The following is a 17,709-nucleotide window of genomic DNA, read 5'->3' on the forward strand; positions in this document are numbered from 1 at the left end:
TAAAACCATCACAATATTGTAAAGTAATTGGCCTCCAATTAAAATAGTTAAAAAACAAGCACCACAAAAGGTATCTACCATCCACCAGAATGACCAAAATGAAAAAACTAAAACAAAAGGTATGTCAAGTGTAGTCAAAGATATGTAGCAAATGGAACTCACATACTACTGGAGGTGGGGAGTGGGGTAAATTGATATACTCACTTTGTAAAATTACTTGGCACTATCTACTAAAGCCTATCATATTTATATATCTGTGACTCAACAATTCATTTCCTAGGTATTTTCCCAACAGAAATACATATATTCATACTAAAAGACATTAAAGGAATGTTCAAAGGAACACCATTCAAAATAGCCCTAAATATATATGTTTATTTACAAATCTGAGACAATATATGTAGTTTCATAGTTTACTTTCTTCACTTATATTGTGAGCATTTTCCACAACATTATGCTTTAATATGAGTTTCAATGGTTATAAAATATTATACTGTATAATATGTCATTCCTCATCAACTACTTCCCAGCTGTAAGGCATTTTAGGGGCGTTTCAATTTTGAGGGGCTGTAATTTCTAACCCCATCACTTCATGGCAAATACATGGGGAAACAGTGGAAACAGTGTCAGACTTTATATTTCTGGGCTCCAAAATCACTGCAGATGGTGATTGCAGCCATGAAATTAAAAGACGCTTACTCCTTGGAAGGAAAGTCATGATCAACCTAGATAGCATATTCAAAAGCAGAGACATTACTTTGCCAACAAAAGTCCATCTAGTCAAGGCTATGGTTTTTCCAGTGGTCATGTATGGATGTGAGAGTTGGACTGTGAAGAAAGCTGAGCGCCAAAGAATTGATGCTTTTGAAGTGTGGTGTTGGAGAAGACTCTTGAGAGTCCCTTGGATAGCAAGGAGATCCAACCAGTCCATCCTAAAGGAGATCAGTCCTGGGTGTTCTTTGGAAGGACTGATGCTGAAGCTCAAACTCCAACACTTTGGCTACCTCATGCGAAGAGATGACTCATTGGAAAAGACCCTGATGCTGGGAGGGATTGGGGGCAGGAGGAGAAGGGGACGACAGAGGATGAGATGGCTGGATGGCATCACTGACTTGATGGACATGAGTTTGGGTAAACTCCAGAAGTTGGTGATGGAAAGGGAGGCCTGGCGTGTTGTGATTCATGGGGTCACAAAGAGTCGGACACGACTGAGCGACTGAACTGAATTTCTAAAGATTAATGAAACACCCTGATATATAAACCTATGTCTCCACCTCTGATTACATCCTCAGGGTCAATTCCCTGAAGAGGAATTAGTAGGTCAAAAGATATGCTTTTCCAAAAATGCTATACCAATTTACACTCCTAAAAGTAGTATGTTAAAAGCAGTCATTTCACAGAACCATGTCCATCACTGGATATTCTTTTAAAAGAAAAGTTTGCTAAGCTGATGGGTAAAACATATCATTTTGTTTATTCATTATTAGGGCTGTTAAACATTTTTATGTGTTTATTTAATTGGCTTATTTTCTGAGTACTCTTCTTGTATCATTTGTCCAGTTTTCCAATGAAGAGTTAGCTTCTTACTTGATTTTTCAGAAATCTATGTATTAAAATATTATCCTTTTGACATAAGACAGTATAAATAGTAAACAGTATAAACAGTACAGTAAAACTCTTAAAGTTTTAACTTTTGTTTATAATGTTTGATGATCACAACCATTTCAAATCTCTCTAATCAAGTCCCACCTTTCTAATCAAACATTTTTTTCTTGAGACTATATGTGTTTTCTCTTTGTTTTCCCTAAATACTACACATCATCAGTCTCAAAGAATCCTACTACTCTTAAACTTACTTTTTTTTACTCTCACACATTCTTCACACAAATGAAAGTAAGTCCGGCTTTGGCATCTAAGAGCTCTGTACCATTCTACTTACTTAAGTCTTTAAGACAGAAAAAGACGGGATGTAACAGGAAACCTATGTGCCTAACTGTAGAAGTTTCTGAGGTATTCTACAAAATGGAAAGCTATAAAAATAAACTGCATACAAAACACAGGTACAAATCATGTCTGAAATTGTATGCTATAATTTCATTTCTGAGCACCTTATATAACCACTACTGAACTACACACACTTTTTATTCTCTTCTAAAGAAACAACAGATTGGTTCCAAATAGGAAAAGGAGTACGTCAAGGCTGTATATTGTCACCCTGTTTATTTAACTTCTATGCAGAGTATATCATGAGAAAGGCTGGGCTGGAAGAAGCACAAGCTGGAATCAACATTGCCAGGAGAAATATCAATAACCTCAGATATGCAGATGACACCACCCTTATGGCAGAAAGTGAAGAGGAACTCAAAAGCATCTTGATGAAAGTAAAAGAGGAGAGTGAAAAAGTTGGCTTAAAGCACAACATTCAGAAAACTAAGATCATGGCATCTGGTCCCATCACTTCATGGGAAATAGATGGGGAAACATGGAAACAGTGTCAGACTTTATTTTTTTGGGCTCCAAAATCACTGCAGATGGTGATTGCAGGCATGAAATTAAAAGACGCTTACTCCTTGGAAGGAAAGTTATGACCAACCTAGACAGCATATTCAAAAGCAGAGACATTGCTTTGCCAACAAAGGTCCGTCTAGTCAAGGCTATGGTTTTTCCAGTAGTCATGCATGGATGTGAAAGTTGGACTGTGAAGAAAGCTGAGCGCCGAAGAATTGATGCTTTTGAACTGTGGTGTTGGAGAAGACTCTTGAGAGTCCCTTGGACTGCAAGGAGATCTAACCAGTCCATCCTAAAGGAGATCAGTCTTGGGTGTTCTTCAGAAGGATGATGCTGAAGCTGAAACTCCAGTAGTTTGGCCACCTCATGTGAAGAGTTGACTCATTGGAAAAGACTCTGTTGCTGGGAGGGATTGGGGGCAGGAGGAGAAGGGGACGACAGAGGATGAGATGGCTGGATGGCATCACCGCCTCGATGGATGTGAGTTTGAGTGAACTCAGGGAGTTGGTGATGGACAGGGAGGCCTGGCGAGCTGCAATTCATGGGGTTGCAAAGAGTCGGACACGACTGAGTGACTGAACTGAACCGAACTGAAAGTAATCTTGACCAGTTTTTTTCCTCTTCAATTTTTTCAAAATTGCCTCCTTAAAGCATAAAAGCTACACAGATTTCTATTTCTGGCTCTTTTACAAGCTATGATGATTTAGTTGCATCCTCCCAGATTTCCATCATATTCTAATTAGTTCTGTTAGTCAAAATTAGGTTTTGAAAGACAATTTCTCTTATTGCTTCCTCTACTGTCAGCAGGGTAAATCAATAATTTGATTTTCTTCTTTGTAGAATCATTGAATTCTTGTCTATGAAGAGTATTCTAGGGTATTTTGTTTCTCTCTGTGTTCTTTAATTAAATACCCTATTTTTTCAAAGGTTGTGTGAAATTACATGCAGATGTCCATCTTTCTTGCTATTCAGTGTTATTCCACAGCTCTTCAACAGGTTTATCTGGAATAATTTGTCCTTCTGTTCTCAATCCTTTCAGAGTCCTGTTCCAACAAAGCTTAATGAATACCAACATGAAGTCACACTTATTTTCTTGTATTAAAATTGCATAGAATTTTGCTTAGTTTATTCCTTGTATCCTGAACTTTGTTGTTTGGTTGCTAAGTCGTGTCTGACTCTTTGAGACTCCATGGACTATAGTCCATCAGGTTCCTTGTCCATTGGATTTCCCAGGCAAAAATACTGGAGTGGGTTGCCATTGCCTTCTCCAGGGGATCTTCTCAACCCAGGGGTTGAACCCACGTCTCTTACACCGGTAGGTGGATTCTTTATACTGCTGAGCCACCAGGGAAGCCTATCCTGAACTTTAAGATGTAGATAACTACCCACCCTTCTTCCCAGTATTTTCTATTGTATAATAATTAGCATCCTGTCAGCTGCTAGTAATGTTTTATGTGATAACCTCCATCTTATCCAGTTTTAGAATTTTACTGATTTTTTTTCTGTCTGCATCAACCTTTTCTAAATAAAATCTTCTTGATGTGATCAAGTTATCAGGTGAATACATTCTTTCAGTTCCTGCGAGATGAAGCATAGAAACCTATCATTCAAGAAATCTTAAGTCATGACCAGAAAATAAATCAATGACATGGGTAATCAGTTATCATTTTTCATTTGTTTCTCTTTCCAAGCCCCACACCTCAATTAAAACGAGAAATGAAAATATGATGTGGTCAAGGTATCTGTCCGCTCAGTCATGTCCGACTCTTTGCGACCCCATGGACTGTAGCCTTCAAGGCTCCTCCGTCCATGGGATTTTCCAGGCAAGAGTACTGGAGTGGGTTGCCATTTCCTTCTCCGGGGGATGTTCCCGATCCAGGGATTGAACCCGGGTCTTCTGCATTGCAACAGACGCTTTACCCTCTGAGCCATCAGGGAAGCGGTCAAGGTATAGTTATCTATTATAAAAAAATCAATATCGGAACCAAATTCTTCATTAGTTCCTTTTTCCATGAGCTTTCCATAGGTCTCTGATGACCCAACAGATAACAGAAATCTGTGGGATCATTTGATGATCCATAGCACTGCATGACCATTCCCAAAATAAATTCTATAGCATTAAAAATCAGTGGAAATTTTTTCCAGTTTCTGAAGATTTTCACTGAGTTTTTCCCAAAGGAAAGAGATTAAAAAAAGGTGCCACTAGTGACAGTAAATTTCTGACTCTTGCCAGATCCCAAAAAGGCAAATGCATAAATAGCAAAGTGTGTGTAACAGAAATAATTACATATAAAGCATACTGCTTTCAATCTAATATAAACCTTTAATTATTAAAAGTTGAAATAAAAGTCAAGTACCTATAGTTAAGCTTAAAAGTCCAATACAAAGTTAGCGTTAATCAAGAAAAAAAATCTATGAAATTTAAAGTTTATTAACTTAGAAGTTAAAAGATATTGGCTAAATCCTTAATGATCAACAAATTATGAAGTTTTCAAAATGCTTAATAATGTAAATGGAAACAACTATTTAGAAAAAAACTTTAGCCTAAAAGATTCTTTCTATGAGTCACTGTCACCTAAAATAACTTAGCAGTATTGGGTAAAATTTCACATTTAATCAATTTGAACACATTCACATTTAAAATTGTTTGTGAAAATGACTTATTTCAGTCATTCATTCCAATATTCATTGAATGACTCCTACATATCAGACTCTATACCAAGCTTTATATGAAGATTAAATCCTAACTAGAAAATTAAACAGGAATAATGTACACACACACACACACACACACAATTCCCCCCAAACAGAGACGACATCTTGGTTAAAAAAAAAACAAACACAGAATAATATTTCTTATAATTCTTTCCATAACTTACATCTTCCATAAAAAAGATATATAAAATTTTCCTACCATGCAGACTGCTATTTGAACTTGAGTTCTATAATTCTTTTCTAATATTTAAGGTCTATTGTGTTTTATTATTTCACATTATAGCTATGCTTTTCGAACAGAGATTCAAAGTTATTTTAACAAAAAAGGTGGGGTGGAATAAAACAGTAAAGAAGATTATATTCTACCTTCTAATAATGAGGGCAGATAGTACTATGTTAAAAAAACATTAGAAGTCTTTCTTCAAATTTAAAAAATTCCTAGAGAAAGTAATTGCCATAAAAATTACAAAGAGGAAAATATGAGCAGAGAGTTTTTCAAATGATGTGAAAAATGAAAAAAAAATTAAAGGGTATTATAGAAATAAAAATCCCAAGCATATTATTAACATGAAAAATCTAAAAGCAATCTAAATCATACACCTCCTCATGCCAGATAGGCACTACCACGTGTCTCAAAATGTATCTGAAAAAGGTAGGTCTGTAGATGGAGGTAAAAAAGTAACTTGGGAGTATTTTGATCACTTACTCAGGCCTTTTGATCCCATGTCGTCAGGGATCTCCTGTAGAGAGTAGTTCCCAGAGAGCAAGCAATAAAAAGATAATCAAAGAAAATAGTTGTCAGTAATGCATAAAATTGGTGCTACAACAAGAGACAGTTCCAAGACCATTACAGGTGCACGTATCTTACAGAGCTCTTCTGCGTATTTCTGAAAGTTTAATTAAGCTAATGGCTAGATATGCTCTACTAAAAGAATGTAAGTTCTATATGAGAAGCTGATTAGGATAGAGAAGCAAAAATTTTGACTGTTTCTTGCTATTTTAAAAATAAAATTCAGATTGTCTACATATAATGAAGAAGTAGGATAATACAGAATGTTTTGAAAAGATCTATTATCAAAGATTGGCAACGCTATACCTAGAAATCAATAAGAAGGTTCTGAGGTACTCATGTTTTTGTCTAAAATATTCTTTTGAGATTATGTTGAATGTTTCTTATAAGAACCTTTACATAAAATAATCCTATTTTAAACACAGCTTAAAAATATTTACTTTAAGAATCCCTAAGGGGCCAGAAAAAGTTAAGACTGGTACGCAAATTAATTTATGCTTGTTAAGTTGTCCCTAGTTAAGATAAATAGTAACCTGTTGCAGCTCTTGAAACTGTCTCCATGGTAACAACCAACTGCAGGGCAGTAGGTCCCTCTACATTTATCTTCAGTTGACCACTGGATCCACATACTTACGGTCAGCATCACTTGTTTCCTGCTCACTCTGGTCCTTGTTCTTGTAGAAGGGGAATTTTCGGGAAAAGAGGTTCTTTTTACGCTTGTCATTGAATGACTGCTGAAGAAGAGAAGGAGGGGCAAAACAAAGGGATGTCTACTGTCTGTGTGTACAAAGGCCCAGCCTAGTAGCTCTGTGAAAGCTGACTCTTGTGACCACAGTGTGCAGTTTGTATATGAATTTTGCTTTATACAGTAAATTTCTAATTTACTATTAACTTCTCAAATTCTAACATTTTAACTGAAAGTACTGAAAAATTTAAGTTTATAAATTAAGGAGAATAATCCAGTGATACCTAAAAATAATGAGTAAGTGCTATTTGATTTTAAGAAAAAAAAAGGGAAGAGTAAACCAGATTAGCTACCACTATAGTCCAAACCAAACTCACATCTATTTATATCAATCCACATTCTTTAAGAAGATTTCTAGGTGCTCTACAGCCAAAATTACTTTAGCTATTCAAATATTTTTAATGGTTTACATAATAATCTTCATTTTCCTCTGGCTTTAGCAAATTTTTTCCTTTTCTCTCTCTGTGGCTCCAACAAACTAACAAAAAGCCACTACTAAAAAAGAGAACCAAGAAAACTGAGAAAGTTGCTAGTGTTGAAAATTTAAAACAACCTTTTTTTAAAATGAGAATTAGGATAACTAAATGCTTATGGCATGAATCACGAAATGGGAAGAAAACTAAGATGTGTCCATCAAGCACAGAGTCAAGCAAAAGAATTATCAGTGCTATCTAACCAAGGAAGAAGATTCAACTTTCCTGGCCAATTTAAATGCCATCATAACTGATGTATTAGCCTTTCAGCTCTACCATATTATCTATTTTTAAAGTATATATAAATAAAATGGAACCAGATTCAATCCACTGGCACCATGTCCTAAATAAGGAATAAAAGGTTTGATGCTTGTAATGCCAGAGAGGCAGTTAAAATTCTAATAGTTTATACATAATTGTTATGACAGCCAATTTGATGGTCTCTTATTGCACAGATGTCTGAAACAAGTGTTTTCCCTTCTTGAATGTCCCATTTGTGCATTGAGAGTTTTAAAAGCATGTAGCACAAAGAAAGATGAGGCTAAAGAGGAATAGCTTCTTTTGTAATTTGTCACAGGCACCCATGTCTTGAAGGAAATGGCCTTGTGACACCAGGAATTATTATTATTTTTTGAAGCGGGAACAACATAAAGGATAGAAATTTTGTTTCAATTTTTTTTTAGTTTATCCATGTCATACGATGCTATCAATATTTTGAAGCATATCAACACCAGATGGTGTTTTTTGGGGGTATGCCTATATTTTCAGTGATGGGATATCAGGTGATTAAGGTACTGAAATGGATTAAAGTGACTTTAAGCTCAAATTCTATTACTTGAAAAGATTTATTTTGGTAAGAATATTTATTTTAATAATAAATAATATTTAAAAAAAACTTTTATTTTTATCTTTTTATATCAACAGTTCAAAATTAATAAGTTCATAGTCATTAGTCAAGTGGACTGTTTTGATATTAATCTTAAAATATGAAGGCTCTGATAAAGAAAGTAGAAGTTAAAAACTAAGTTGAGGAAAAAAAAATGTGGAGAAATATAAGCTTCTAGTTTCACAAACTGTCAAGGTGCATTATTTGAATAAAAACCCTTGCCTGAATCCAAATTTTAGAAAACAGAAAGAGAAGAAAACAAGTTTGTGTAGGAAAAAAATTCATGGTAATCTAATTTAGGGAAGGAATTTTTTGTTCACGACAATCACTGATTTCAAATTTAGTAATAATTTTAATGCCATCCAATAAAACTGATACATTTTTAATAAAAGGTTATTTACTCCTCCTACTGCATATATAGTGGTCAGAGTCAGTTTCACAGCAAACAACCAAAAGAAACATGAAGTTTAAAATGTTTTGATTTTTGATATCTTTGCAGTTAGCCAAAATGAGATATCATAAAGATATCATAATATAGGACAGAAAGAAATGCTTGTTAGTCAAGAATGTATTAATTGTATTATATCTAACATCCTGCAGGTGAAGAATTTATTAAAAGTGAAAAATAGCACAAGCAAAGAGGATGAAAATGTGTAGGGAAAACACAAAACTGAAGAAACGTACTACCTCTAGTTTCTTTATATTTTCAATACAAAACAATCTGTTTAGTTACTTATTATTATTCATGCTATACTGCAAGAGAGACAGTGCAATAAATACAAGGATTGATAAAACATTATAAATTTATTAAACATATATCAAATATCTAGATATAAAATTTCCATATGTAGTATTTCAAAATAGCTAAATGAATGTTAAGAATGTTAATGAGAACCTGAAGTGTTTTTAAAAAGTCTGTATTGGAAATAAAGTCCATAACCTACCACATAAGGACAGGAAAAGAAGAGCTTAGAATGGGAAACGGTATTACAGAGAGATGCAGTTCTGTATCAATGGCAAGCGTATTTTTACCCCACTCAGTACCATGCATACTTTGGGTGCTGTGTTAGAACACAGTGACTGTGTATAAAGTTGGTTATAGTCAACAAACAAGACTAAGATTTAAATATGTCGTTAATTCAGTTAACTTCTTACAGTTTGAAAGGAAAGTTACAACATGCAATTCCTTTTTCAATACACTGACAATGTATTTACTAAAATATTTTAAAAGACATTATAAAACAAGCATGAAAATCACTGTATATATTTCAAATCCTGAGCATTTACTTGGGGATATTTTTCTTCAAAGATTTTCTATTTCAAATATTACTTCAGATTATACTATATAATTTTGTATTTTCTGAAAGGTACAAATAAATTTAAAAGAAATTTATTATTCCCAAGATAACTGAATACATTATACAATTTACTGAGATTTAATTTCTTTGATCAAGGACTATATTCCTTTAAAATATTAAAACTTTGAATGCTTAATGATATCAGACATGTACAAAGAGTAGGATTAATTTATTTACAGTTAATTTTCCATATTCTTTTTAAACTTGATCAAAAGATGTATAAAACATTTGCTTTAGATGTAAAAATCCCCAAATATAAAACATTGCTATAAACAGTATTTCAACACAGTATGTGTTCAGCTCTTTCCTCAGGCTTATTGCTAGAATATTCCATTGCAGTATTTACACACATACTACAGGATGAAGCCTGTGATATCATCCCTTGACATTCACCAGATTCAAGGACTTTACATGAAAACAAAAATATATCTAAAATATATATATATAATAATAATTTTGATATACTTCTTGCCCATTTACAAAGTCCTCCTTTTGACTGTCCCTTTATTTCCTTAAGATAAAAATTCATATTGATTTAAACATTTGAAACATGGATTCTATTATTAAGTAATATTAGAATAAAGGAGGAAAAGAACAAGATAATTTCCACACTTGCAAAACTCCATAAACTTACATTAGGAACTAGTCAATAATTTGGGGGGACCTATTTTCTCAGAAGATGTATTATTAGTTATGGCAATTAATACTGTTGATACAAGTTTCTGAATAACTGTTCATCTGTGTGAAGGCTGAATTCATTTCACTTTTAAAAATAACAACCAAAAGTATGTTAAGAATATACCAAATGACAATTCTGATAATCTGGAAAAGTCTGTGAAATGGGTGCTTTAATAAATTGCTTACTCAAGCAAATCTATTATTGTAAACTACCAATGGCAAGAGCTGTTGTTAATTCTTATGGAGAGGTCCTTCTAACTTTAATAATGTAGCTCAAATAAGAATTATGAAAAAGTCAATAACAGATTTTATATACGCACCCCTTTATCTCCTCTTGCTTTAGAATTGAATTTCACTGTTTTTAATCGGGCTCGTTCTTTCTTCTCAACCCTGGTAAAGCACAGATCATTTTTTAAGTATAATAAACATACTCAAGGCTCTAACTAGAAATCATCAGGATTGCTACTTTATATGGAGCATTTTTATATTTTAAAGCCTTTAAAAGTCATTTGCATCTCACAATTAATAACAACTTCTGAGAAATGAAATATAGGGCTCATTTTATTATGAAATAAAACCACTTATTAAGTACAAGTATGTATACTTATATATACACTCAAATCCATAACTGTACTGAAATTATTATGATTACCACTTCTGAGTTCAGCAATTTTCCAGGTTTTCCATTTGTTCTGGTTTTTGAATATTTAGCTTATGGAACACATATGCTAAAAACTCACTGTCAGAGCGAAAGCAAATGAAGTAAAATGTTAACAACTGAGGAAAGTAGATGAAAGAAATGTGGGTATTCTATATACTATTCTTGTATTTCTTTGTACTTATATTTTCTGCAGCTCTGAAATTTTTAAAAATAAAAAGGAGGGAAATAAAAACATTTAAGCTTAATTCCAATGATATATTTGTATAAACACATAAAGTAACCATTTACAGTACACAAAATATAGTTTTAAAGTATCTTTGGAAGGATATAGAAGAAATGGTAACCTTAGTTAACTTCTCATGGAAGAAGGTGAAATGGGTGGGTGGGGAACAGGGTGCAGAGGGGGCCTGTACAGCTGTTAAAATCTTTTGAATTTTAAACCTTGTTCAAAGTGTTACCTTTGAAACAAGCAAGCAACATATTACAACAATGTATATAGTGTACAATCTACAGCCATGTATGAATATTGCAATCAGTATGAATCTTGAAAAATTTCATACAAATTAAGCTTTATAAATTCTTGATTTCAGCATAGCAATCATATTAGTATATAGCAGAAAAACCTACCAAAAAGCCTATGAATAAAAGCATATCTTTCTTTCTTTTTTTTTTTAATTATCTAACTATAAAGTTTTACCATGGGTACAGAAGAACCCTAGCAGTCACGGATTTAAAATTTTTGTTTTTACTATTCCAGAGCAACCTTGAGGGTCCATGATAGGAATAATTAATTTATAATTTTGCCAAGGCACTTATTCAGGGCACTGAAAAACTAACATTTAGTGAGTGAACATGTACAACTCAAAATGGCTTTGTTTTCTAATCATTATTTTGCTTACTAAATAGTTGAGTGACTTCAACTGTTTGTCAATACTGTTCCCGAAAGAAAGCTAAGAACTGTAGGTTCTTAGCTAAGAACTCCAAGTCCTTGTGCTATTATTAAAGATGATAGCATTCTATGTAAAAAAATACAAGTTTAGAATACACTGAAGGATGAAATGGCACAACTGGCTGTGATTTCATACTGTAATTTATGGCAGGAAAATTATATTTTATATTATTATTCACAAATTTGGGAATTTGTAGAGGTGTCAAGGTATATCTCTTTTATCACTTTTGGCTTCAAATCTAACCTTAGAGAATTTTTATACAAAATGCAAAATATCTCTTTCCACCAAAGTCAGCTGTATTTCTCATTTGTTGCAGACACATGTAAAGCCTTTGCAAGATAAAAGACTTCCAGAAATAAAGACAATTTTTAGGAACTCTGACCTTGATATTTAAGATGTGAGGTTTCTATTGACTCAACAAGGCACAGAGGAAGCATTTCTGCATTTAAAGGATACTATATTCTATTCTAGGGAAGAAGTTATGCTGAGGGTTGCATTGCTAAAAGAGGAGCTGTCACCAAATAGTTGGATCTTGCTAAAAATATGGATCTAGCCAACAACAATCATAAATTCCAAAACCACAATTATAGAGATCTTGGCAATATTTCAACCTTTGTATTCTTCAAAGTCTATCAACAGATGTACAAATATATATATGGTAGAGAGGTTTATAAACAGGCACATGATTTGGCATAAGTATCAATTTAGAGTCTCAACAAAATAAGTATAAGTCCAGTTTATTAACAAGGAAAGAACAAGTTTATTATATCATAAGCGTGACTTGAAGTGAATTAACTAGCTAAAATAAACATTAATATCTCTCTGACAATTTTCACTGGCAAGGCTATGGTTTTTCCTGTGGTCATGTATGGATGTGAAAGTTGGACTGTGAAGAAGGCTGAGAGCCGAAGAATTGATGCTTTTGAACTGTGGTGTTGGAGAAGACTTTTGAGAGTCCCTTGGACTGCAAGGAGATCCAACCAGTCCATTCTGAAGGAGATCAGCCCTGGGATTTCTTTGGAAGGAATGATGCTAAAGCTGAAACTCCAGTACTTTGGCCACCTCATGCGAAGAGTTGACTCATTGGAAAAGACTCTGATGCTGGGAGGGATTGGGGGCAGGAGGAGCAGGGGACGACAGAGGATGAGATGGCTGGATGGCATCACTGACTCGATGGACGTGAGTCTGAGTGAACTCTGGGAGTTGGTGATGGACAGGAAGGCCTGGCATGCTGCGATTCATGGGGTCGCAAAGAGTCGGACACAACTGAGCAACTGATCTGATCTTAAAACTTTTAAGTTTTAGGCAGTGATTTAGCTGAATCAGATCTCATATATAAGTTCTTTTGGGGAAATTATGAACTGATGTTTTAACACCTTTCCCATAAAAGGAGAGACATCCAATAACATTTCATTGACCTCAGAGAGGGTTGTTGGGATCACCTTTTTCAAAGAAATTCTGTACTTAACCACTTATGCCACTAGATGGTAAGTACGCACCAGTGAGTGAATCACTACAATAACCAGTTAAAACAAAGAGAAAAGACTACAGAATGCACACATGATTCTAAATTAAACAAGAAAAAGAGATGATATCTAAAAGAAATAGCTAAACATTTCTAAAAATCTAAAATATCTAAAAGAAAATTTTAGATATTTCTAAAAATTTTGCACTTAAAATGCTTTCTCTTTTTTAATCTAGAAGAGGCAATTCACATGATCAAAACCCCTGAAAATTTGAGTTTTAACACCACCTACATGGGAAAACTCATAGCTCAGTGAGTAAAGAATCTGCCTGCAAAGCAGGAGACCTGGGTTTGATTCCTGGGTCAGGAAGATCCCCTGGACAGAGGAGCCTGGCAGGCTATAGTTCATGGGGCTGCAAGAGTCAGAATGACTTAGCGACTGAAATCAAACCACCACATGGGAAAATTATAGAGGTTTTTAATTCTTTCTCCACTGGTATAGATCTGTGGCACAGTGATTTAAAATATACTTACTTTGTAGGAACTTTAGAGAAATTTCTATTTGGGGGCTTCATATTCTCTTACTATATCACTGGTTAAAATATAAAGTGAAAGGAAGTGAAAGTCGCTTAGTTGTGTCCGACTCTTTGTGACCCCATGGACTCTAAAGTCCACTGGATTCTCCAGGCCAGAATACTGGAATAGGTAGCCTTTCCCTTCTTCAAGGGATCTTCCCAACCCAGGGATCGAACCCAGGTCTCCCACACTGCAGGTGCATTCTTTACCAGCTGAGCCACAAGGGAAGCCCAAGAATACTGGAGTGGGTAGCCTCTTCCTTCTCCAGCAGATCTTCCTGACACAGGAATCGAACTGGGGTCTCCTGCATTTCTGGTGGATTCTTTACCAAATGCGCTATCAGGGAAGCCCAGTTACAATACAAGGTGAATAAAATTAAACGGCTGTGAAACACAATATAAAACACCAAGCATAAAATCATCACTTCAGTAAAAGAAATTAAAAAAAATCCCAGCAATTATTCACATTGCCCAATTTTCAAGTGGTAAGACTCTAACAGACTTATATTTACCTGCGTTTACTGGGAATCACCCCAACTTCATCACTTTCACCATCTGGTGTAACCTGTCTGGCTTGCCACCATTCATCATCAGAAGCATTAATAACATGGAGGATATCTCCAAATTTGAAGTTCAATCCCTGACTAGGAAGGCCACTGTCTTTAGTCTTGTCATAATCAAAGAGGGCCCTAGATTAAGAAGAAAAAAGTCTGCATTTCTTATAATGATATTATCAATATTAAATAAACAGGATCCTAAAAGTATATATATAATTTAGGTAGACAGTGAAACAATGCACCACGGTAGGCAAAATAATGCCAAGCTCAATTTTGTGTTATATACAAGAAGACAATGAGAGTAAAAAGAAATAGCAAAATTAACTTGTAATGGTAACAGACATACTATTCTCTCAATAGTGTATGAGAAATTTAAAATATTGTATGAGAAAATAAAAAAAAATACTTTTAGTACAATCCAATAGCAAACTATATTTAATTCTAAAATAAAGACAAATCTGGTGAGTTGCTCTAAATTAATAAAGTAAATATTAAGAGACTCTCCCCTTTGACTAGACATACTTGGGAAAACAAATTTGCTGACTGATCTGATTCATCATTTGTGGACTTTAAGGCTAGAAGAACAGAGTGATTATTTTCCCAGGTAAGTATTTCTTTCATTTGTTCATAAAACCAGAGTTAATAGGGTTTTCAGAGTCAATAACAACTATGAAAACTAATTACACATGACTATATGATGATTTAACAGTTGCCAACTGTTTTGGAAAAAATACTGTATTAATTTAACATAATAATTTCAAAATGTTAGGGATACTTTAAAATTTGATAACAAAATAATGTCTTACTACTTAATTAGTGCACAATATTTAAAGAAATTAAAATTCTTATATTCAAAAAACTTCTCTTAAGAGTAGAGGAAGGATCCCAGCAACTACATTTAAAATATAATTTATTGATTCTTTTGTTTTAATTTGGCAATGGGAAATTAGGATACAAATCATATTCCTTTTCATGCTACTCAACTTTTAAGAAGTTGTCTCTTGAAGTAAAACTGAAGAGGGGTGAAATTAATTGACAGCTAAATGAATGAACTAGTTAATGCTTTTCAAATATGTTCTTTCAAGTCTTTTCAGTGGCTAACAGTGTAAAGGAAATAGGTGACTCAAAAGTGGGAAGGTTTACTTAAACGTATATTAAAACATATACAACACATTGGATTTTATTTGAAGAAAGAATTCTAAAAGTATAGAATTCTACTGTAAAAATTAAGATTATAAATTATATAAATGCTCAAGTCATTACTTCAATAAATTCTGAATACTGAGGAAGCATCTTTCTACTTGCAAAATAGAGTTAACATCAAAAAACAAAGGTTTGATATAGTCAGGCATTTACTAAATATTTATTTAAAAAGGTAAAGATGACAAAGATGATGAAGATACAAATAAACAGAATACAAGATAACAGAGTAGCTTAAGAGATAGAACAAATGCCACAAGACATTCAGAAAAGGGAAAACTATACCTTAACATTTTTATTATCATAAATTAAACTTTTTAATCAATACAACTATATTACCAATAAACAATGGAGGAACTCACAAGTTCTACTTCCTATGTTAACATTTAAACTTTGCCTTTTAGTACTTTGATTCATTAAAAAAAGGGAAGTACTCATGGAATACTTATGTGGGTTATTAATCATAAGAATATAATAAACACTTGTTAATCTACTATCAACCTAAAGGTTTCTACACAAAACTCACATTCACCTGTGTATTTTTCCCCTCGATCCTGCTTTCCTCAGATTGAGTTAAGTGCTAATTAGAGTATAACCACTATTCTGAATACAGAGTTTATTATTTCCTTGCTCTTTACCCTTTTTTGCCGTTGGTTTGATTTTATCACACACATATGGATGACTATGTATCTATGTATGATTTTACTTGTTTCAGATCTTTATAAAAAAGCACCATACTGTACAGTCTATTGTAGCCTTAACTTCATTCTTACATTTGAAATTAAAAATATATTTACCTAATAAGAACGATAAGACTTCTGGTTAATTATGGCAGATTGGCTACATGTGTCTACAGGCATGCCTCATTTTATTGTGTTTCACTTTATTGCACTTGGCAGATATAGTGTATGGTTTTTTTTTCCCTCACAAATGGAAGGCCCTGTTAGCTTGGCATGACTATTGGTGCCATTTTTCTGACATTTGCTCACTTTGCGTCTCTGTGTCACATTTTGGTAATTCTCCCAATACTGCAAACTTGTTCATTAATATATTTATTATGGTGATCAGTGATCCTTAATTTTACTATTGTAATCATTTTGGGGTATCACAAACCATGCTTTAATAAGATGGTAACTTGATAAATGTCTATGTTCTGAATGCTCCACCAACTGGCCCTTTTCCCCACCTCTCTCCCTTTTCCTTGGGGCCCCCCCCCACCAAGACATGACAATATTGAAACTGGGCCACTGAATAGCCCGACAATGGCCTCGTAAGTATTCATGTGAAAGGAAGAGTCACAGGTCTCTCACTTTAAATCAGAAAAAACAGTTATGCTTAGTGAAGAAGGGATGTTGAAAGCTAAGATAGGCCAAAAGCTAGGCTTCTTGCATTAGTAAGCTGGCTGAAAAAAACCGAAGGTTCTACTTGAGTACACACAGGAATAATAAGTGAAAAAGCCTTATTGCTGATACTGAGAATATTTTAGAGGTCTAGATAGAAGATCAAACCAGCCATAACATTTCTTTAAGCCAAAGTGTAACTCAGAGCAAGGCCCAAACTCTTCAATTCTGTGAAGGCTGAGAGAAGTGAGGAAGCTGCAAAAGTTTGAAGTTTGGTTCCTAAGGTTTCAGGAAAGAAACCATCCCATAACATAGAAGTGCAAGGTAAAGCAGCAGGTATTGATGTAAAAGAGGCAACAAATTATCCAGAAGATCTAGCTAGGATAAGTAATGAAGGTTGTTACACTGAACAACAGACTTTCAATGTGGACAAAACAGCCTTATATTGGAAGAAGATGCCATCTAGAACTTTCATAGCTATAGAGAAGTCAATGCCTGGCTTCAAAACTTCAAAGGGCAGGCTGAATCTCTTGTCAGGGCTTAATGCAGCTGTGAGTTTAAGTTAAACCAATGCTCATTTACCATTCTGAAAATCCAAGGGTCTTTAAGAACTATGCTAAATCTACAGTGCCTTCCACCTGTGCTCTAGAATTGAAATTAACAAAGCCTAGATGACAGCACGTTTGTTTACAACATGGTTTACTGAATATTTTAAGCATACTGTTAAGACCTACTGCTCAAAAAAGATTTCTTTCAAAATGTTACTGCTAACTGACAATGTACTTGGTCACCCAAGAGTTTTGATGGA

General features: G+C 34.1%; 1 protein-coding gene across 9 annotated transcripts in view; it reads right to left on the minus strand.

Annotated features, from left to right (window-relative positions):
- Positions 1–17,709, minus strand: part of DLG1 (discs large MAGUK scaffold protein 1) — a 262,255-nt gene that overhangs the window by 29,674 nt on the left and 214,872 nt on the right. For 4 of the 9 annotated variants that reach the window (XM_044943013.2, XM_044943017.2, XM_044943037.2 and 1 more), the window contains 3 exons: positions 14,317–14,493; positions 10,474–10,543; positions 6,648–6,747 (listed from right to left, as the gene is read on the minus strand). In XM_044943013.2, the coding sequence (XP_044798948.2) occupies positions 6,648–6,747; positions 10,474–10,543; positions 14,317–14,493 (347 nt within the window). Of the gene's footprint in view, positions 1–5,929; positions 5,964–6,647; positions 6,748–10,473; positions 10,544–14,316; positions 14,494–17,709 lie in introns of all 9 variants that reach the window. The other 5 variants (XM_044943038.2, XM_025285992.3, XM_044943043.2 and 2 more) reach the window with 2 other exon arrangements.

The sequence above is a fragment of the Bubalus bubalis genome, chromosome 1, assembly GCF_019923935.1.
Source record: "Bubalus bubalis isolate 160015118507 breed Murrah chromosome 1, NDDB_SH_1, whole genome shotgun sequence".
Classification (NCBI taxonomy): domain Eukaryota; kingdom Metazoa; phylum Chordata; class Mammalia; order Artiodactyla; family Bovidae; genus Bubalus; species Bubalus bubalis.